General features: G+C 34.7%; 3 protein-coding genes across 4 annotated transcripts; 2 read left to right on the top strand and 1 right to left on the bottom strand.

Annotated features, from left to right (window-relative positions):
- Window positions 1–1,413: 1,413 nt before the first annotated feature.
- Window positions 1,414–6,278, top strand: UNE7 (Core-2/I-branching beta-1,6-N-acetylglucosaminyltransferase family protein). 2 transcript variants are annotated; one of them, XM_022298761.2, is made up of 4 exons: window positions 1,414–2,096; window positions 2,208–2,283; window positions 2,881–2,996; window positions 5,706–6,278. In XM_022298761.2, the coding sequence occupies exons 1-4, from the start codon at window positions 1,619–1,621 to the stop codon at window positions 6,227–6,229; spliced, it is 1,194 nt and encodes a 397-aa protein (XP_022154453.1). In that variant the 5' UTR covers window positions 1,414–1,618; the 3' UTR covers window positions 6,230–6,278. The 2 variants fall into 2 exon arrangements, with proteins under 2 accessions (XP_022154453.1, XP_022154454.1); XM_022298762.2 differs by having other exon boundaries at window positions 1,417–2,096; window positions 5,724–6,278.
- A 297-nt stretch (window positions 6,279–6,575) lies between these two features.
- LOC111021751 (C2 calcium/lipid-binding plant phosphoribosyltransferase family protein) lies at window positions 6,576–10,190 on the bottom strand. Its single transcript, XM_022298788.2, has one exon. The coding sequence runs from the start codon at window positions 9,760–9,762 to the stop codon at window positions 6,778–6,780; it is 2,985 nt and encodes a 994-aa protein (XP_022154480.2). The 5' UTR covers window positions 9,763–10,190; the 3' UTR covers window positions 6,576–6,777.
- A 4,387-nt stretch (window positions 10,191–14,577) lies between these two features.
- On the top strand, window positions 14,578–18,320 carry LOC111021790 (Chaperone DnaJ-domain superfamily protein). The gene is made up of 3 exons (XM_022298848.2): window positions 14,578–15,233; window positions 17,047–17,116; window positions 18,093–18,320. Exons 1-3 carry the CDS (start codon window positions 14,803–14,805, stop codon window positions 18,150–18,152), a joined length of 561 nt encoding a protein of 186 aa, XP_022154540.1. The 5' UTR covers window positions 14,578–14,802; the 3' UTR covers window positions 18,153–18,320.
- The last annotated feature ends 3,882 nt before the right edge of the window (window positions 18,321–22,202 follow it).

The raw sequence follows: 22,202 nt of genomic DNA, 5'->3' as shown, positions 1-22,202 counted from the left end.
TGAATATAGAAGCCTCCTCCAATAATTTATCGGATTGGATTGATGGAAAATTCAAGCCCATTTAGATATTGGAATTGTTGGGCCACAATTGGAAGCACAAAGGGAGCCCATTATAGATCACCGACAGAAATTAAAAAGCACGTGGGATTCTCGTTGTTGAATTAAATTCCTTTCTTTCATATAACCACAAATAGGAAAAAAAAGGCTGCGTTTTTTGCAATTTATTACAATATATTTAATACCAATTCTCAAAATATAAATTCAAAGTTTAAATACCATTTTGATTCTTGAAATATCTATTTTAATTATTGTATTTTTAATTTTTATTATTTTAGTCTATATACTCTCAAAATATTCGTCTGAGTTCAGATACGTTTAAAAAATAACCATTTTGATATCTCTATTTTTGTTTTTACCTCATTTAGTTGTATGATAACAATTTTGTTACGACCCAACACTCACAAAATTTATTTGAATTTATCGAAACGTAGCCATAAAATTATAACTATGTGTATAAAATTTTTTACAACTAAAAACCAAAACGACCTCTTTCTAAAATTACACCAACCAAAATGAATGTTTTGAAAATATAAAGTGTTCAAAGTCATACAATATTTGTTTGCTTTTGTTTATTCCCTTTCACATGGTCCCAAATAAGTCATTATTTGTTTAATGAACACGTCATGCCATTATTTAACTAATGACATTAACCATACATAAATCAGATAAAATAAACTATATTTACACCATTATCAAAGTTTAGTATCTATCTACACAACTCGACTAGCAAACACATGCCCGACTGATCTACCTATAAAAAATATGAAAAAATGCCAATCTGAATATAGTTCAACAAAAACAAAGTGAATGAATACGAGAACTTAATTGATATTGCAAGCAATATGCCGAGTGATGTACCAACCAAATCAGCTCGACTGGAATATTTGATTGAACAGAAGAACAACGGATTGAAAAGGACAGTACAATTGAAAATGGGAGTCTGATATAGATATTAATTTGAACAAAAGAACTCAAATAAGTATTAGAAACCAAACAAAGATGGAATTCTAGCTTGAACTGATGACCGATCTACGATAAGACGCAAATTGAATTTCGGCACTCTTTTATTTCGTCTTTCTCTCAATTCATTGAACACCTCCTCCAATACCTCACCCTACCAATTTCACAGCTCTACTTTTTTCGCTAAAGCATATATATCCAATCTAGATATCGTGAGTTCGAGTCCCTATCCCACCGTGATATTGTTGTAAAAAAAACATAGAAGGACTACATTTGTAATTTAGTTTGGTTGTAGAGAATGTTAAATTACCAAAATAGCACCAAAAGACAACAAATTCTAAGATTGTTCCATGGATAAAGGGCAAAAAGGGAACCAAAAAAAAAAAAAGGAAAAGCTTCCACAATACCATAACTAAAAAAGCACTCCCACCACCAACAATGGCAGCAAGAGAGAGAAAGAGACCTAGAGAGAGAAACATTAGGTTTCCCCTTCCCTTCAAAGCAAGGAATCCCCCATTTCAATTTCCACCATTAATGAACTCTTCTTCTTCTTGTCTCTAGCTCCAAAATTTTCCCACTCCATTTTCTCGGGAAAATAATGAGTCTCAAACTCCTCACCATCTCCTTCCTTCTAACCTCCACTCTCCTCTCCTTTCTCTTCATCCAAACAAAATTAACCAAACCGATCGCCGCCGTCAGATCCCTCTACTTCCCCGAATCCAATCGATCCTACGCCGTCGCCTTCGCCTATCTCATCTCCGCCTCCGACGGCGACGCCGCCCGCCTCAAGCGCCTCCTCCCGGCGATCTACCATCCCGCAAACCACTACCTCATCCACCTCGACCAGGCCGCCTCCGACGTCGACCGCCACGAAATCGCCGATTTCGTCGCTCGGAATCCGGTCTTCCGCCGCGTCGGGAACGTCTGGATGGTCGGAAAACCGAGCTTGGTGACCTACAGAGGGCCCACCATGCTGGCGACCACTCTCCACGCCATGGCCATCCTCTTGAGGACCTGCAAATGGGATTGGTTCATCAATTTGAGCGCCTCTGATTATCCCCTGCTTACTCAAGATGGTATGGTGAGTGAAAAATTAAGCAATGATTTGTGTTTAGAGATTTCTGAGCTTTTGATTTGGAAATTGGTTCCTTCGGGTTTGAAGAATTTTTTGTGTGATTTCTTCTCAGATCTGATTCATGCATTTTCTGAGTTGCCAAGAGATCTCAATTTCATTCAACACACCAGTCGTTTGGGTTGGAAGCTGTAAGACTGCTCTTCTTTTTTCCCATCGCTCAGTTCTTTCTTCTCTTGTTTGAGTTAAATTTAAAAAATAAGTCTCTAAATTTTTAATTTTATCGATCTATTTCCTTAGTTAAAAAATTAAAAATGTTAGATTCACTGAGTTAAAAGATTAATTGTTAAAATATATATGTTAAGTTATTATTTTATATTTGGATTTTTTTTTAATCTCTGGGAATTTCAATTTAGTTCGTATGATTTAGTTAAATATTTTAAATGTCTGCTAACAATTTTTTTTTTTAACTTCATTATCTCTCTACACCATCTAATGAAAATATGTCATTGAGAAAATTAGAAAAACTTTCCAATAATGGGATAGTATGGTGTCATTCATTGTTTGCGATTGAGAGTGAAGTTAGGCTTAACAGAATTGTTTAAGACAAATTTATGGTATCACGACATGTTAGAAATTTCTTCGAAATAAAACTTATCTAATACCAATAAAGATGAAATTTAATTTAAAACTTGTAAAACTATAGGATGATTTCTATAATGAGGATTTAAGCTAAAATTTATATATGAAATATGTGATTTTAAGAGGTTGAAAAATGTTGTTTTTAGGAATAAGAGAGGGAAGCCTATAATAATAGATCCAGGCCTTTACAGCATGAACAAGTCAGATATTTGGTGGGTTATCAAACAAAGGACTCTTCCAACTGCATTCAAGCTCTACACAGGTCAGTAACCATTCAAATCCTTTCTAAATCCCGTTCGATAACGTTTCATGTTTATAGCTTAGGATTTCATATTTCTATCAAAGAAAAATAGGCTTTCACGATCATCCCAACATCTATAGATTCAAAAATGGTAAACTAATATTTGTATTTATATTTTTAAACAAATCGAGAACAGGAACAGAAACAAGAAACTGATTTTGATTTTTGTTGTTTTAAAATTTTTTAGGCAATTTTGAGAATGTTTATAAAAAAAATAAATAATAAACATAAATAGTTGTCAAATACTTGGATTTCTTAATAATATTGGAAACGAAAAACTAGAAACTGGTTTCTATACTTTCAAGTTTGATTCATTTTGATTCTTGTATTGTTTGAAAGGTTCGTTTTAGTTTATAATTTTTAAACGTGATCATTTTGGTCGATCTATTTTCATTTTTATCTCATTTTTTAATCAAAAGTTTAGCTATACACTTCACTCACCAAATTTGTATTAAATAATTTTTATCTTTTCTCGAACCGATATATATATATATTTAATTCTTTTAGATATAAGCATGTGAGGCTTCTGCAGGATCTTAATTGGAATTAAATTAGGATTATGATATTATTAGTTGAGGACAGGTGGCATGTGAGCTAATTAAACTATTAATTTTCCTAGGGACTAGATACTGTTTGTTTTGGACTTTTCTGAGTTTTTTTTTATTTGTTAATTTTTTAATGGGTTTTGAAATTTGAACTGAACTTTCAAGGGATTGCTTAAACACATGGCAATTCATTGACCATAGTACCTAATTATCTTGATAGTAACTTTAGACTTGAAAAGTTTGTTGAAGAAGTTATATATTGTTAACTCTGAGATGCACATAAGTTAGCTCAAACACATGTATGTATATATAAGAAAAAAGGCTTATTTTAGTCAATTTATATATGGAATAATCCTCTGATCGGGAAACATTTGAGTCCATGATCCCGAGACCTCAACTAAGTAACTTACGATCTCGAACCATCTAAATTGAGCTTGTTACTTTTCACCTCTAGAACAATCCGTGCTAGAAATTCAAGAACGAGGAAGGTTGGGGGGGGGGGGGGGGGTTATTTTTACTCTTTAGTTTAGCGAGCCAATTTTAAATTTAAACTTGGAATTGATATATTCTCAAAATTAAATTAGAAAAGTACTCTGAGATGGACAAATAAATTACACAAAATTCAGCCAATCAACCTAAAAAATACTCGAATCTGACCCTCAAAATATCTAAACTTAGCCCAACTACAAAATCGTGGAGTCAAAAATTGCTAAACGTAGTAGGAATGAGTTCAAATCACAGTGGTCACTACCTATCTAAGATATAACATCGTACGAAATATAATAGGGTCAGGTGATTGTATCTAGAGATTAGTCAAGATGCGTGCAAATTGGCCCAAATACTCAATGATATCTTAAAAAAAAAAAAAGAACTTGGCAATAAAATAACAAATTTAACTTTTTTTTAGTTAAATGTAATGTCATTTTCCAATGTGACCATAGGATCATTTATTAATTAGAGATGGTGTAGTTAAAGGGGAACATCAATTAGAGTTTAGGCCTTCCATGAATCTTACCTACCAACATTTTGTTTCCCATTTCTCTTTTATTTTATTTTATTTTTTAATATGGTTCAAACTTCACACCACAACCTTCATAAATTCTCCAACTGCTGGGTTTATAATTAAAATAAATAAATAATAAATTTTTGGATGCTCATGCTTGAACTGTTTTCTTTTTTCCTTCACAAATATGAAAGAAAGAAAAAACTAATTTTCCAAGCAACTCCAAATCCTGATAATGTAAAAGAATAAAATAAATATGTATTTTCGAAAATAGTAGAAAGTTTAAAATTTTATAAAAGTAAAAAAAAGCATAGTTCAAACAAAGTGAAACTCAAATGTAATATAAAATATATTAAGATAGAATCGGAAAGTTGTGACATTTTTATTTTAAATACATATTAAATTTATGCTAGAGTGAAATTTCCTTTTTATTAAGTTATTTTGATGTCCAAGTGTCTGTACAAATGTTTGAAGCTATCTCTAGACGGACACGTGTCAGTTTTTTTTAGAATATATTTAACTTTTTAAAAATTAATTATTGATTTTTTTGGTCAAATTTAAAGACTAAAATAGAATATTTGATACTTGGGATAAAACTAGAATATTCGAGAGTTAAGGGATTAAAATAAAATAGTATCAAATTCATAAACCAGTGATGAGTTTGACATAGTTTTTAGTAACCTCCATCGGAACTACAAGAATGTTAATCACTTTAAAGTCGGTTTTTCAGTTTTTAGATAGTCATCTCTCACGCAATTTTTCTAAAAATAGATTTCCTAGCCATCCATTTTTTAAAATATATTTTTTCATTTATTACTAAACCTTGTGAGCTTTGTCTAAAATCACTTAGGAAGCTGCTAATTACACTCTAATCGATAATTCTTTCTTAGCTTTTTAACTTTCTAGCTAATCGCATCCAAGGGACAGTCTGATTGGCAAAGATTTTGGGTCCTTTAGTCATATTGGTTTAGAGGTATTAAGTTCGAATCTGTCGTTAAACTTAATACCAAATATTTTGGTGTCTCTTGGGTCCGGGCGTGGGTGTCCCTAGGCATGGGGAGCAAAGCTCCCTTATTCTCAATTATATAAAAAAAAGTTCAATCTTTATAACTGACCATTTAGGTTCTTGTGTTGGGGCAGGTTCAGCTTGGACAATACTTTCAAGATCTTTTGCTGAGTACTGCATAGTGGGGTGGGACAATCTCCCAAGAACTCTCCTCCTCTACTACACCAACTTTGTTTCTTCTCCAGAGGGATACTTCCAAACCCTAATCTGCAACTCTGATGCCTACAGAAACACCACAGTCAACCATGATCTTCACTACATCACTTGGGACACCCCTCCCAAGCAGCACCCCCGCTATCTCGGCCTCGGGAACTACAAGAAAATGCTCGCCAGCAACCGCCCCTTTGCCCGAAAGTTCAAGGAGAATGACAGGGTCTTGGACAGGATCGACCGCGACATCCTCAAGAGGCGCCATGGCAGGTTCGCCTACGGCGGGTGGTGCTCGGGAAACGGGGCTTGCTCGGGTTTCGGAGGTGAGAACTATGGTGTTTTGAAGCCTGGGCAGGGGTCTAGGAGGTTGAAGACTTTGCTCAATAGGCTTCTTTCAGTTAGGTATTTCCATAAATTGCAATGCAAATAGATTTATTTATTCTTTAGTACTATGAATAAAATCCACACCAACTTCTATATATAGTGCATGTTATTAATTGACCATTCGAACCTAGTTTAACTCATTAATGCATATATAATTGGTCAAACAGTGGAAAGTTAACTAAAAAAATATTATTTAAAACTAAGTTCTTCTGGTCGTAATTTATCGAAGAAGAAAAAAAAAGCTTATTCTAGTCGTATCAATATTTATATAATATTTTGAAAAATCAACTTATAAATTTTGTTAGAAAATGGAACTTTTCTACTTCACCCAACGGTCACTATGTGTAGTCGGCCCCTCATTTATGAGCTCTGCTGGTGCTTTCCATAGATGCTTTCAACCAATGTTCCACTTTCCACCCCCAAAACTTTATTCAAATTAATTCCAGAACCCATTAAAACCCCCCAAAAAATTGAATAAAATTAATATGTAACTAAATTAATAAAACAATAACCAGTACATAATTAATCATAATAAACCTGAAAAATAAGGGTTAAATGTTAACCCTCGCTGTGGCGGGCACGGCGGAAGAAACTTCAGATCATTTGATCGGAGAGCGACGGCAGGCGCCGGAAAAAGTTGGCGGGAACCGACGGCATGTCGTCGCGGAACCGCGGGTGGCGGAGGTAATAAACTCCGAATCCCAACAAAAAGGCCTTGAACGGCAGCGCGTAGAACACAAGCGACGCCGCCAAGCAGAACAGGACAAATATTCCGGTGGCTCTCGGATCCCTCCAATTAAACAGCGCCTCCAAACGCTCCCCTTGGGCCGCCACGTCACCCAGCAGCACCTGGGCCCTACCCGCCAGGGCCCGCAGCCGGTCGTATCTGATCCGAATCTGGTCGTCGGATCGTGCGGTGGGGAATCCATCGAACTCTTCGTCCAGCTCATCGCTGCTCACGAAGTCCACGTAGGACAATCTGGGGTCCATGTTGTGGGGGTTCCGGTGCCGGTACCGGAATCTGAGGGCAAGAATCAGGAACACGTACATGAAAACAGTGGGGAGAATAAGGTGGGGGCATAACACGACGGCGGCGAGGAGCACGTGGACGAGGACGGTGGTCGGAGGGTGGGCCCACGTGCGGATTCCGTCGAACCAACACGCTAGAGCGACGGCGCGTGAGAGACAACCGACGACGCGGAACCAATTGGCCTTACTCCTCCGCATGCTCCACACGTGGGTGTCAGAGTCGAGCATAAACTGAACCACTTCCTGACCCATCGCCGGTTCGGACCGGGCGAGCCGGGCGGTGACGATTCTCATCGCCGTGTGACGTAAGATGTCTTGTTGGGCCGGGCCCAATGGGCGGACGTAGTGCATTCTGGGGAGCATCGGAGTTGAATACGAATGGATCAAGCTCAGCCACGAGGAGCAGGAAAATCGGACGGCGATCTCGATGTCTCCCATTTTCCTGGCGCCGGTGGGGAGCAGCACCGTAAGGGAGTATGAGGATGAATACACCTGATTCGCGTCCAGAGTCGAGAGTCGGATCCGGACCTTTCCGACCCGCAGGTCTTTGCCGGGCGGTTTTCCTGCGTCGTTTTCGCGGTTGTATCTCCCGTTGTCGAAGACGCCGATGGTGAGGACAGTACATGGGTCGTAGACGTCCCACGTGTACTGCTCGTTCCAGCGCGGATTGAAACGGTCCAGAATCGTCCGGGTGCGGACCCACTTCTGGCCGTATTTGGCGACCACGTAGGCGTCGATGGTGCCACGTGTGCCGTCCTTGGTTTTCACCGGGAGGAGATTCGTGGCGCCGCGGATTCCGACTTCGAGGAGACCGATTGGCGGTTTCGCAAGCTGTTTCGCGGCGGCTCGAACGTCGCTGGTCACGTGCGCTGCCTCGTCCAGCACGTGATATCCTCCTTCCAGGCAGATTCGAAGGTGGATCCTGCCTGTGTACGAGCGGTTTTCATCGCCGACCAGATTGAACCATCGGGACTTCATGTCCGTCCGATCGTCGGTTCTCTTCTCAATGCTTGCCATGTGGATCTTCGCATGGCCCACGGCTTGTCCGTTAGTCACGTCCTCTACAGTCACCACCAAATACGGTTCAAACGGCTCCGCGGCAACAAAAACCAAATCCTCATTCCATGTTGGGTTAGCCGAGCCGGACGAAACCGAGCCGACGGAAGTCCTCCCAGTCTTGAAAACTTGTGGCCCAAGCTGCCCCTTGACGTAAAGTTCGAGGTTCCTAGCCTTAGGTTCGGACACCGAAGCAAACTGCAAATCCTGGGTTTGGATGACCGTTAGCCTCAAATACCACAGCTTCGGAGAGAGGTAGACTTTCGCTCTCGTCTCCGGCACCAACCCGCCGGAGTCCGACTGCCAGGCTTCTTGAAAGGCCTCGTCGGCCTGAGTTCCGAGCCAAACGGAGAGCATGACGTCATTTCCCGGCCACTTCTCGGATTCCAGAGAGTACCACTGCGGAGCCAGAGGACTGTCCGGCGGTACTCTTTTCGGAACCTCCTGCAAATCAAACGACACCGTTCCTAGACAGTTCTCCGTCTTCTGATCTTCGTTCTCTTTCTTCTCCTCCGCCCAAACGGAAACTTCTAGAGAAGTGGAGTTCAAACCTTCCTTGTCGAATGCGAATACCTGATCCCAATCTTTCTCGCTCTGGCTCTTCGTTTTGATGCTGTGAGTTCCGATCACGAGCTTTGCGTAAATGGAAGATCCGCCGTCGGATGTTTCGCGTTTCGCCTTAACGACGCGTACGTAGAGGAACGGCATTCGATCGACAAGATCGTACGCGCTGCGGCTTCGATCGTTCGACAGAGAACGAAGCTCGAGATCGGAGGATCTTTTCTCCGTTTCCGATTTCTCCTTCTGCATCTGCTTCGGCTTTTTGGAATGTGCAATCGGCGGATTCTCAACTTCTACAGGTTTCTCTTGTTCAATCGCAGTGGTTTCCTCTGGTTTTGGAGTATCCGGCGGATTCTCATTGGATTTTTCCTCTGCTTTTGCATCTTCCTTTGGCTTTTCTTCTTCTTTCTTCTCCTCCTCCTTCTTGACTTCCGGCTCCTGCGCCTCCTGATTCTCTGGCGGCTTCTCCTCGGCTGCTGGAGCAGCCTCCGGCTTCTGCTCGGACTCAGGGGCGGCAGCAGGCGGATCTTCATCAACATAATAAATCTTGAGCCCTAACTCTCCTTTGATCTGAGAGAACACACTCCGTTTCTCTAAAGGATAGTAAACAAGCGATTCAGATCCAGATTTCGCAAAATTGCTTCCGGCGACCTTAACCTTACCGAGAAACGTGCTTCTCTTCCCCGCCTTCTTGTCGTTGTACAAATTGACCTCCAAGATCTCCGCTACCATGGCCTCCGTGTCGTGGACGAGAAACTCGTGCTTCTCGTCCCACTGAGGATTCAGATCTCTGAATTTCGTCTTCGTCCGCCGCCTCTGGCCGTCGAAATCGACGATCGCGTAAGCGCTGGCCGTACCTTGGCCGTCTTTCGGCATCAAATTCTTGGCGTTGCAGACCTCGACGAAGAGCTTTCGACCGCAATTCTCCGCCATTTTTTCCTCCTCGAACGGATCTGAAACTTTCGATTCAAGAACAGAGAAAGAAATCTAGAGAGAAATAGATTTTTGAAGAGATTTTTTTCCTTTTTTTCTCACTCGTTTTCGTCTTTGTTCAGTGGCTTTGGAAATGGAAAATGAAACGGGAAGGAGCCCTCTCGTGGGTTTTTAAAAGAATGGGAAAAGTGGAGAGGCGCCAGGAAACACGTCAGCAGTGCCACGTAAGACGAGTTGCCACGTGGAAGTCATGAAGATTGTGGAGCCCGCAATGAGTCGTTATAAGACAGATGTACGATTTTTCCACGCTCATTGTGCGATTACTCACTAGACTAACGCATTTGTGATCACAGTAAAAAATCGCGTTTTAATCTCTTACTTCGTGGTAAAAAAAAATTGTTGAATTAACAACTGAGTCCCTTATTGTATAATTTAATTTCAATTTAGTCCAGATTTTTTTTTTTTTTAATATAATTTAGTAAAGTTAGCCTAAAGTTTTGAAATTGTGTTAGAAGAGGAGATTTATTAAATTTGGAGTTGCGTAGGCGGAATTTATTTGCTGATTTTTTTTACTATATTGTCTCGAGCTATATTCTAATGATTTTTTCAAATTTTAACAAATAAGAATTTATTCTAAAATTAAAAATTTTAAGTTATAATATTATATTTAAGTAGCTATTTTGATTTTTTTCCTTAAAAATAAATAAATTTAAAACTAAGAAATAATTAGTTCACTTTGAATCCTGTCGAGAGTGAAAGGGAAATAATAATAACATTACATTAGGTATAATAATTAGAAAATAAATTAATAACATAGTCTAAAATAGTTTTCATAGAGTTAAAGTAGTTTTAAAACTCACATTGTCTGTTAAATTGAAATTGCGGCACATATTAATGAATCAATAAAGATGGTCGGTTTTGACCAAACCATAAAAAACGGATTGAAAATTTGAAAATAAGCTTAATTAGAAGCTTCTAAAATATGAATACCAAATTAAAAATATTAAGAAAAATGGAAAATGAAATAAAAGTAGATAAAGAGGCGCACTACCACTCCAGAAGAATAATAAAAAAAATAGTTTGAAATTTTTAATTAATTCTTACCGATGATTTTGGTGTGTGAGTTAATTTTAATTTTAATTTTTTTATTTAAATTAAACGTAAACAAGTGGTACAATTATCAACTTAAACATAATTTAATTAATTATATATTCTCTACCATAATATCAACAGTGGAAATAATCTCCACTCCTATATATTGTTTGAACTAAAAATAATTATTTGATATTGTGAAATAATTTCCACTCTTATATATTGATTGAACTAAAAATAATTATTAAATAAACTAGTTAGATTTCGAAGTTTTATTGTTAAGTTTGTGTGTTTTTCATTTGCTTGATTTCATGGTTAGGTTCAAAATTATTTGGGTTGGAACATTTTTTTAATAGGACAATTTTTTTAATAGGACTTTGAGTATTTTGTTAGTTAAACTTTGTAAGAATATTTATTGGAATCCTTATTTTCTATTTCATCTCAAATTGAGTCCTATAAATAAGGAAAAAATTTCTTTAAATACATAAGAACAAATAGTACTTAAGCACATGATTATTGTTCAGCATTCATATTCGTATCTGCCATTATTAGATATCCAATATATGAATTAAATTTACCGACTCAAAAACTTAAATTTTTTTTTTATTGAGTGATGGTTTATTCGTCATTCAGAACAATTATTAAAAATTTTGATGCTTTTTAATATTTTAAAAAATAGATAAATTTATGCTTTTCAAAATCATCTCTCTTATTTATTAAATTTTGAATGGTAGTAAGCGAAAGATAGGTAAATCGGCCAGTGTTTTTATGTAATTAATCTGAATAATTAATATAATAGCTTTAGCAGCAACATATCTTTCGAATCCCACCTAGAACTGACATGATTTTTTTTTCGGAGAAGAAAAGTGACATCGAATTAAGTAAATTCAGGAGGTTGATTATTAATTAAAATTTTTTTATTGGTCCAACGTCTCAATATCACTGACTTTTTTGTTGTCTCTCTAAATTTAATGTTTAAATAAAAATAAATAAATAAAAAGTCAGTTAAAAGTATAAAAAAAAAAAAAATTCTGCAGACAGAATCATACACTATTACAGATTAAACACTCCAAAAGGGAATCTTATTTTCTCAATTTTTTAATTTATTTACCCTGTTGTTTTATTCGGACAACATGAAGATTTTGTCAGATTTCTCTTCTTTTTTTTTAACATTAAAATACAAAACCAAATAAAAAATAACATGGCTGGCAAATTATATTTAAATTGAATTATAAATTTAGTGTTGATATTTTGAGTATGGTGTATATTTTACTTCTGAAATTTGGTAAGTTCGCTCACATTCTTTTTATGCAGCTTGATTTTAAGTGTTATTCTTCTATTACAATTTCAGTAAGTTATTAATTTTATTACCAAATCAAAATTTAGAGTATTTTTTTTGAAACGCAGTTGAAAATATTTACAGGAGAGCAAAGCTCCATACTTTCCTCTCTAACTCCTTCAGAGAGTGGATTATTTTCTCATTGCCCCTTCGATCAAATCCTCGAATTAGGTAAATTGATCCTAAATTGAGCTTCATCATTCCAAGGAGCAAATGAAGAGAAGATCATCACCAAATCAAGATTAGAGTGTATTATTCTCTTTCCCATCACAAATTGAAGGTCTGAAGTTAGAATTAGATCGTGTATAAATATCGAACCCACTTTTTTTTTCTTTTAAATTCTATTCGTGTCTTACTTTTAACTTTAGTTCATTTTGATTTTTATATTTTCATCTTTTATTCATTTTAGTCACTGTTCTTCTAAAAAGTGGTCAACTTTGTCCCTATTTTAACACAAAAACTTCTACATAATGAAAATTCCTGAACACAAATTTATGGCTACGATTCAAGAAATTAAACAAATGAAATGTCATGTTAAAATTATAATTCAAATAAATGAATGGACCAAAATGGTCTTGATTAAAATGATAAAAAATTAAAATTAAAAATACAAAGATAAACCAGGAAGTACAATGATAAAAAATAATATTTTATTATTTTTTATTTTTTACCATTCTAATTCCCATTACAAAATTGAATAAAATTAGAAGTTAGAGAGAGTGAGAGTGAAAAAGACAATTGATGAACTGAAAAGTCACTTTTTTTTTTTTTTTAATAATTTGGTATAATAAAGGCAAGTGGTTGGATAGGATGTTTAAGTTATCTGCCAAATTGAACGTTGCACTGTTGCTTCGAGTCAGCGCCCTCACGAAGTGAACGTTGAGACCTAATCTCCTTCCTTACAATCAATGCGCCACGTGTCACTCTGCCCCTCGCACGTGCTTCTTTATTATTATTATTTTTAATATTTTACTCATTGCACGTGCTATTCCTCTGCCTATGTGTACCTTTTTCCCCTCTCTCTCACTTTCTCTCTGTTTGTCGTCGAGTGGCTGAGTTTTTTTTTTTTTTTTTTTTTTTTTTTGAATTTTCGGTTTTCTTTCATTTTAGTTCGTTTTAAAAAGTGACAATTTTGATATTTATTTGTAAATTTTTTACACAAACTCTACATGTGTAACGAAAACCTTTAATATAGAGCCACGAATAGATTTTAAAAAATTAATTGAGTATAGTATCGTATTGAAATTGAGATAAAAAATTAGATTAAAAATACATTTATTGTACTAAAAAGAATGAACAAAAACTAAAGTACGCATCGACCAAAATAAAATTTTTACCTTTTATTAATTTTTCTCTTTATTTATTATTATTATTATTTTATCTTTTAACAAATATAGAATATAAAGGTGGAGATTTAAACTCTAATCGACGAGCTTCAAAATTTGTGGAAAATAGGAGAAGTTTAAGGATTGCCGCTTACATTTGATCAGGGAATGAGGCAGCTAATAGCCGACACCACATAGAAGTTCAAGCTATATTCACATTAAGAAAAATAGCATATAAACTATTTAATATATGTGACACTCAAGTAAGGGGTACATGAATAATCTGACACTGCAATATTACCTTTCCTATAAAAAGTACTTAAAAGAATTAATAATATTGTTCATACCAATAAGATTGTACCTTCTTTGGTGAGAAAGACTTACATAGAGCATAAGCTTTACCAATTTTTTCGTGATCCATTAAAGCCACTAGTTGCTAAGTTTGAATTCTTAAATGTCAAATTTCTTTCACTCTATTTAGAAATATCATCGTTTTTCGTTTATTATTTTTTTAATAAATATAAATAAAACAGTGTTGGATAATTATCTTTTTTCTTTTATTGAAAAAGAAAATGGTAGTCATTTCTCGTTTATCGTTCTCTAAAATTTTAAATTAACAAAAAATCTTACCTGAAATCTAATATTTTAAAATTAAATAATAAAATTTTGTGCATCCCATATTTATTTATCTAATATTTATTATAATTATTTTATTTATATTTAAAAAAAAAACTAGAAACACAAATAAAAAAATTGATTTTATTGTTTCCAAAATTATGTTCTAAAATGTCTACATAATTGTGAAAATGACATATTGAGAACGTTTGAGAAATGAGAATAAGAAACGTGAGAGTTACCAGATCAATGGTATCTATAAAAATGTTTTTTTGGTTGTATTTCCGTAACATTTTTACGTAAATTATACTATATTTACAAGGTGATTAAGAGTTTTGGATCTTCCATTGGCCGGGACTCGAGAGAAATGGGCTTAATGGGCCGAAAAATCAACGCGCGGCCCAATACGCTTCATTCTTGAATTACTTGGAAGAAAGGCAAGAGAAGTGGCCATGGCGGTGCCACGAGGTCCGAGATCCTCCGGGTCTCCTTTTCCGCCGCGAACCCGAATTTCTTCCAGAAGCTGGAGCTCCGATTCGAATTCCATGGAAGCCCCTCGATTCCAGGCTCTCGTGAAGAAGCGATCGCCGCCGCCGTCGTCGTCTACTCCATTTCTCGAAGGTTTCATCTCCCGCCGCCGCTGCAATTGATCGGAGAGACCCATCCGCCATGGATGCTCGCGATCACTACAAGGTGCTGGGCTTGAACAGACGCGCCACGAAGGAAGAAATCAAGGAGGCATTCAGGAAGCTGGCGAAGGAATTTCACCCTGATAAGCATTCCCAATCGCCCAAGGCCATCAGGGACTCTGCTACTTTGAGGTTCAAGCAAGTTTCGGAAGCATATGAAATCCTCGGCGATGATTGTAAGCGGGCTGATTACAATATTCGCTCTCGTTGCGCCTCTGGTCCTTCTGTTAATCATCATTATTACTCGTCGTCGTATAATTCTTATGCTAATGCGAGTGGACCTCGATATGCTTCTTCTTCGGGATTTGCCTCTCGCTCTGGTTCCAATGTTGAAGGATTTGTTACGAATGTTCATATGCTTCTACGATTTCTCACCACGCGGGCTTTTCTTCTCAATTTTGCTTTTGCCGGGTATTTATACTTTACCAATACAATTTATGCTTTGAATTTTGGTAGTAAAGTGCTTCTTCGTTCCAACTTCATGGTTAACAACATCAACTCTCTCTCAGGACAAAAGCTTCCGCTTCCCATATCTAAACTCATTTTCAATTTAAGATTGTATTGACCCAGATTCTGTGTTCTTTCATTGTGCTCCTCCATCTTCACGGTCTTCACCCCAAAATTTGTTTCCTGATTCTCCACATAAGTTACAGTGTTTGTTAGTTTTCTGCATTATGATTTAGCATGTATTTGCTCGATGATGCTGCTGTGATGTAAGTGAAAAGTTGCACTACAAAACCCAATACGTGCTGCAACTCATGTTCAATCCTGTTAAATGATTTTTTCGTATCCTCAAAGTCATATTCGTTTGCGGTCAGAATTCTCCTTCAGATGTTTTTGTATCCTTCGGGTACGGTGAGCATGAACATCACTAAGAGTGATTTTTGGGAGAAACACCAATCGACTGCTTTTAGAATCACACTTGACTATATAACCATATAGCCAAATGTTATGAAAATTTTGAAAGTGCTTTTAATGGGCTAAAAGCACTTTCTACTGTTCCAAAATCATACCAAACTCTCCATATGGCAAGGCTGCTGCTCATGGAAGATAAAGTTTTTCTTATGGGAAGTATCTCGTGGAGCTATTAACTCTCTCACGAAGTTGGTACCAAATTTGCCGGTTGAACAATGAATCCCAAATTCCAATCCCATATTTTTGTTCTCTGCCCCTATGCCCAAAGTTTCTGGAATTTTGCAAGAGTTTCAATTGGCACACAGCCTTTCCAGTGCCTATGTCTACTAGCCCCTATGATTCGAATACACATCAATCCTCGGACCCTGTTGTTATCCGCTACATTCAAAAGCTTTTATATTCTACATCCTCATAGGGCACCCCTTTAAAGAGGAAAAAGCAAAGCAAACCTTATGGATGGACATAGTCATAGTCGGAGCATTCTTTTGGAAGATTTGGTTAGAGAGGAACGATTGTGCCTTAAATGGTTCTAAAGATCCTTTAAGCTCCTTTGTGAATTCCATTATGGCTCTTCATTGGTGTAAATGCAAGCAACCCTTCTCATTATAGTTTAACTAGGAATTACCTTTTTTGTAACTCCATTTTTGGGCTCTTGGGTGAACCCTTCTTTTTGTAATATTTTATCAATTAATGAAATACTTGTTTCCTAAAAAAAAAAGATACCAAACCGACACCTAAATAGTTGGTGTCTTAGCTAGACCTTGACAAGATGTGAATATTCTTGGCTAGGCCCTTGATTTCCACGAAGATTTCATTTATGGGAACGGGTTTGTTGTTCCTGGTCCGAGATAAGGTTGACCATAGCAGTTCTTACTGCCGTTTGAATCTGAAAGTTGCTCCAGTAGAAACTTGGGAATGGAAAAAGGTTTACTGCTAACTTGAGAGAAAAGGGACTGAAAAGTAAACAAAATAAATCAAGGAAACCAAAATTTTAGTCTATTATGGATCCATGGCCAAATATTATTGGTGCTAAGCATACCTGGCTATTGGCCCAAGAATTGACTGTTCTATTTTTTTAGCTTATAGTTTCTGTTTAGCTGTTGATGATCATTTCATAATAGAGTTGTTGACATGTATTTTGTTGTTTGACTTGGATATTCTAGGTGAAATTGAGAATAATCTACGAGTTCGAGTATATTTTTAGCCTGTTTCCACTTCCATAATTCTCAATCAGTTTTTACAAGGTCTGTGTTTGCAGAGCACAGGCTCTTTGACCGCAAATAGTTGTCATTGTTGCATTTTTGTGCAGTGCTTTAGTTGGTGGCATGTTTGCGATTGACACGAGTGGGGAGGCCTTGTGGAAGATGCACAATTCTGGGGTATGTAACTATTTGTTCTCTTATCCTCCTCCCTCTCACCCTATTAGTCCCTAGCAAAACACATTATTAATAACGGAAAAACATCCTTGTATTTTTCAAGCTTTTGCAAATCTTACCTGTATTTTGTGAACAGTTTACTTTCATACTTATTTCGGTTTGGTCAATTGTGAAATGTTATATTTTAGTCCAAATCGTTGATGTTTCATTAATCACTCGATAAGAATGATCTATTTAAAATTCAACATCTCCTAACCTACTAGTACTACTAAGGTTGTGTTTGTAGAGTCGGTGATTTTGATAAAAGAGATTTAGGTATAATTGATTTTCCAAAATCATCATCTAAGTGATACCTTAAAAATCAATTTAAAGTGATTTTAAACTTTCTTAAAATCAATTTTTTTATTTGCGAAACATGATCAATGAAAATGGAAGTGATTTTGGTCATGCCACATGCCAAAATCACTCCCAAACACACCCTAAATGGTTAGAAAATGATTTTAATGGAAAGTTCATGGACTAGGAACAAAATATTTGGAGTTTAATAGATTAAAATAGAATGAGCATCAAATTTCATAGACCATAACAGGATTTAGGCATCTAAACTTTTTTCCTTCTATCTAGCACATCTGAAGTAAGTGATATATGTCCATTCCATTAGAAATAACGGTGAAATTTAACATAATATGTGGTCTGTAGATTTTCAGACCATATACACGTCCAAATTTATATTCAAGACAGAAAGTGTATGATGTATAGATTTTACAACCCATGGAATGACTATTGCAATCTACTCTTAACAATTTTGGGCAGAATTTTACCTGCTCACTTGTTATATTTGTAATTTTTCAATTTTGAAATGGTTAGAGATCGGAGAAAACTACGAAATCTTATGTATTTTATATATACTTTTTGGATTACGGGGGGCGTCCCCTCCGCCTTTGATTATACTTAAGATTATGACTGGTTTTCCTCTCAGAAATCGTTTGAAGAAGCCATGGAGTCAATTAATAAAGCCAAAACACATGAAGATGCTTAAAAGTGCTTGCATTAGAATTCATTTCCCACCACCAGATTGTGTTTTTCCAAGTCTTCTTCCTGTGGGGTTAACATTCCACATGTAAGTGAAGTTGAGACTCACTTGACCATACAAAGAGAACTGGAGAACTGTATGAAATGTATATCTATATATTCTATCTTTTTCTCATCTCCTTGCTGCTTTTGTGTGAATGTATGGATATAGATTGTAGGAAAATTTTGGAATTGTTGTCTGCATTTTGTTGTTTTATTTACATATTTTAATACATAGACAGTAAGGCATCCTCTGGATAATTTAAATAGAAGCAATTGGATGTTCGACGCAGATCTATATGACATGATCGAGCAATAGATGAGAATTGGTCTTATTTTATAATAACGAATGTATACATATTTGTTCGTCATTTGAAGAATAGTGGAAGTCATACCTAATCTAAAAAAGAAGTGGATAGGAAGTTTATCCTTGTAGATGCTTTACGCATAATCATTCCAGATAAAGATTTCGCATAATCATTCCAGATAAAGATTGCATATATTACTGCCGTGGTTGGCACAAAGTTGAATGTTACTTGACTAGTAAAATTGTTCGTTGGCAATATTCGATCGGCAAAACAGTGTAGTACATTTGATCTATATAGTCTATGTTTGTTGAATATGATATCACGAGAAGAATTAGATATCTTAAATTTACTCATGTCGAGCTACTTGAAATGTTACTTCTTCAAGCACTTGGCATATTACAAAGGGTCCTCAATGCAGCCTTTTTGAACTAAATATTTATCATATCACCTTTTGGAAATTTATAATAATCGTCTTGAAATATGATTATTGTTTCTTCTTCTTCTTCTTTTTTAATGCAACAATTGAAACAATAGGTAGGATTCAAATTTCTAACCTAATGATCTATATAAAATGTCTCGTAATATGCCAGTTATGTACTTGTATTTCCATCAAATGGACGTCATACCAAATCAACTAACATCTAGTTAGAGCTTGTTACGTCAAAGTCGCTCTAATAGGAAAAAAACTAATCTTACATCTTTTTATACTTTCAAATAATTTATTTTAATTACATGATTAAATAGACGTCATATTTAATATTTAGATTTAAATATTATTTTAGTTACAATACTTTTGACTTTATATCTCATTTATTTCAAGGAAATGACAATCAAAATTCTCATTCCCTTAAATGATGTTTACGGAGTGAAATTAATTGGCGAGACACGCCTCGAACTTGCACTCCTCTAAAAAGGTATAATTTCATTTATCTTCTACCATTTCATCAATTTCATTCCCATTTTTCATTACTATATCATAATTTTAGTATGACACTTTACTTGTCCAATTTCTTATAAAATACAATAATAAATTTGTATTAAATTTTTTGATAATAAGTATCAGTATAAATTTTACAAATAGAGAGGAAACCCTTTGCAAATTTGCAAATTTATTCATCTAAAAAATGTATTACTATCCCAAATTGACTATTTTTTTATGGGCAAAATACATTTTTTGTGTTTTAAGGTTTGGATTTGTTTCTATTTAGTCCCAAAATTTAAAAAATTAACACTTTTAGCCCAAAGATTTAAATTTAGTTTCTACTTGGTACTTAGGGACCGTTTGTTTCATGGAAATCTAAGATTACTGTGAGACAGATACCTGGATTAGTACGTTTGTTTTGTGGTAATGTAAGATACCTCATATATCGGGATACAGAAGGCATCCAAGTCGATGTGGATGCCATTTTGAAACATGGATTTACATGATTCCCATGTCATTTTTGCCCCTTCGTTATTTTTTCATATATTTTCTTTTATCAAATTTCTTTAATTTTATTTGTAATTTATAATGTAAATAATTTAATGGATTATTAACTAATAAACAATTAAGTGTATTTATGTATTGCACGTACATATAAAATAAACTTCAATTAAATTATATAATATCTACATTTACTTTTAATATTCAGAATGACTTATTATGAATAATATTTGTTATCTTAAGTACATAATTTGAAAACAAAATTTTTTTAACGATCAGCTTATTTTTGATATTATTTCTATTAAAATATTATAATAAATTAATTTCACTAGATATAACATTAATGATATAATTGTATTTTTTAAAAAATATTAAAGTTGAAAATGAAAATTATATTCAATATTAATTACTTTAAAAAAATTCTTATATTAATATAGCATACAAAAATTAATACATAACCCAATTAATATAAAAAACCTAAAATATTAAATTAATTAAAAAAATCTATTATATAAATATAAATTATATTAGATTAATGTATAAATTATGTTAAATATTTGTAAGGACTTTTTTGGAACCTTATATAAATTTAGAACATTCCCATGAATAAATCATGCAAAACGAACCTCTATAATTCCAGACATTTGAAATTTCAGACTTCTATACATGCCGGACATCTACATTCACAAAAACACAAACTGCCCCTAAAGTTCAAAAGTAACATTTTTGGTACTTGAAATTTCAATTTAGTTTTGAGATAAGTACATAACTAGTCTATTTTAAGTTTCAAATTACAAAAATGACTCAACTATTAAGAATTTACACAATTGTTTAAAGATTAGCTATTTATAGATGGAACTCATTATAAAATTACAAATTTCTCCTCTACAATATAGAATTAATAAAAATATAAACACAAAGTCAAAAAAATAGAAAAAAAGAAACTAAAGATTGAACGGTTTTGATACAAATCCCTAAAATCATGCCTAGATTTAACAATTCAATAAGTTTGGTAGAAGCACTCAAGCGGCAGCAACCCCACAACAGAAGCTCACAGTGGCGGCGATCCCACGGTAGAAGCTCAAGAACGTCTTGCAGGCACAACTCTAGGAACACCGACAACTCGAACATACGCACACGCTACGACTGACAACGATATTTGGAGGTGGGTTCATGGTCTGCTAGTACACCACCATCTGTTGCTTGATGAAGGGGAGATCGTCGCGGTAGTTGAAAATGCAGGGGGTGGACGCCTATAATATATTGATCATACTATAAATTGAAATATATTATATAATTTAATAGTATATGTATCCATATAAAGTATATATTATATAGTCATGTTTAGCCTACTATTGCAAAAAAAAAAAAAAGAAAAAGAAAAAAAGAGACGTGAAAAAACAGATCAAGAAAAAAAGAGATATAGTTTATAGTTCATAAATTTATGTGAGATTGATTTCAGTTGATCGACTCTTTATCATGAAATCAACACTTATTATTTATAATCGGATATAGTTTATAACTACGAATAAGTACCAAGTTGGTAGACGATTCTGATTCAGTTATAAGAATTCAATAACTTGATATATAAATATACGTTTGTATCGTCTATTGAGATATAGAAGTATATAATTTATAACTGACTTGCTTGACATACACACCATATTATTATTTGAATTGATTCTTTCCATAATCCCTTAAAATTAAATAAAAAAAATTAGAATAATATATGTTAACATTTTAGTATATATATCAATGACTAAATTAAGAGATTATGAAATAAATGAGTTGACCCTACAATAATTAAAGATTTAAAAAATCAAATTATGAATTTAAATCTTTTACATTTAAATAAAAAAACTAACCATAATAAATATAAATGCCACAAATAAGGGTAAAATCGGCATTAATAAAAATTCATAAATCCAGAAATCTAAAAGTGTGAAAATTGGAAAACTTGGAAAACTTTAAACCATTTGTGAAAATAAATTTCTAAAACAGATCATCCAAGGTATTGTCTCTTTAGTTTTTAATTGATCCTGATGTTTGGGTATGATTTCTAATTGATCTTTAATATTTGAGTTTGTTTTCAATTAGTTCCTAAGTTGAATTGATCATTAGTTGAGTTAATGGAATGATAATGTCACAGTTAATATAGGTCGAGCGTTAGGTTAACTAACAGATAAGAGACAATTTAACTCAATTTCGAATTGAAACTAAATATAATTATCTGTTTTTTAAGTTTTGGGGAAAAAAAAACGAAGTCTTAAAACTTCAGGACCAAATA

This window comes from Momordica charantia, assembly GCF_013281855.1.
Source record: "Momordica charantia cultivar OHB3-1 chromosome 1 unlocalized genomic scaffold, Mcharantia_2.0 BLBB01000001.1, whole genome shotgun sequence".
NCBI lineage: Eukaryota > Viridiplantae > Streptophyta > Magnoliopsida > Cucurbitales > Cucurbitaceae > Momordica > Momordica charantia.
This window is presented reverse-complemented; position numbering and strand designations above follow the sequence as displayed.

Bases quoted from the DNA above. Each gene is read 5' to 3' on its own strand.
- UNE7 (XM_022298761.2), top strand. From the start codon at position 1,619: ATGAGTCTCAAACTCCTCACCATCTCCTTCCTTCTAACCTCCACTCTC. The intron at 2,097-2,207 runs GTATGGTGAGTG...ATTTCTTCTCAG, and splicing joins TCCCCTGCTTACTCAAGATG to ATCTGATTCATGCATTTTCT. The intron at 2,997-5,705 runs GTCAGTAACCAT...CTGACCATTTAG, and splicing joins TGCATTCAAGCTCTACACAG to GTTCTTGTGTTGGGGCAGGT.
- LOC111021751 (XM_022298788.2), bottom strand. From the start codon at position 9,762: ATGGCGGAGAATTGCGGTCGAAAGCTCTTCGTCGAGGTCTGCAACGCC.
- LOC111021790 (XM_022298848.2), top strand. From the start codon at position 14,803: ATGGATGCTCGCGATCACTACAAGGTGCTGGGCTTGAACAGACGCGCC. The intron at 15,234-17,046 runs GTATTTATACTT...ATTTTTGTGCAG, and splicing joins CTCAATTTTGCTTTTGCCGG to TGCTTTAGTTGGTGGCATGT. The intron at 17,117-18,092 runs GTATGTAACTAT...TTTTCCTCTCAG, and splicing joins GGAAGATGCACAATTCTGGG to AAATCGTTTGAAGAAGCCAT.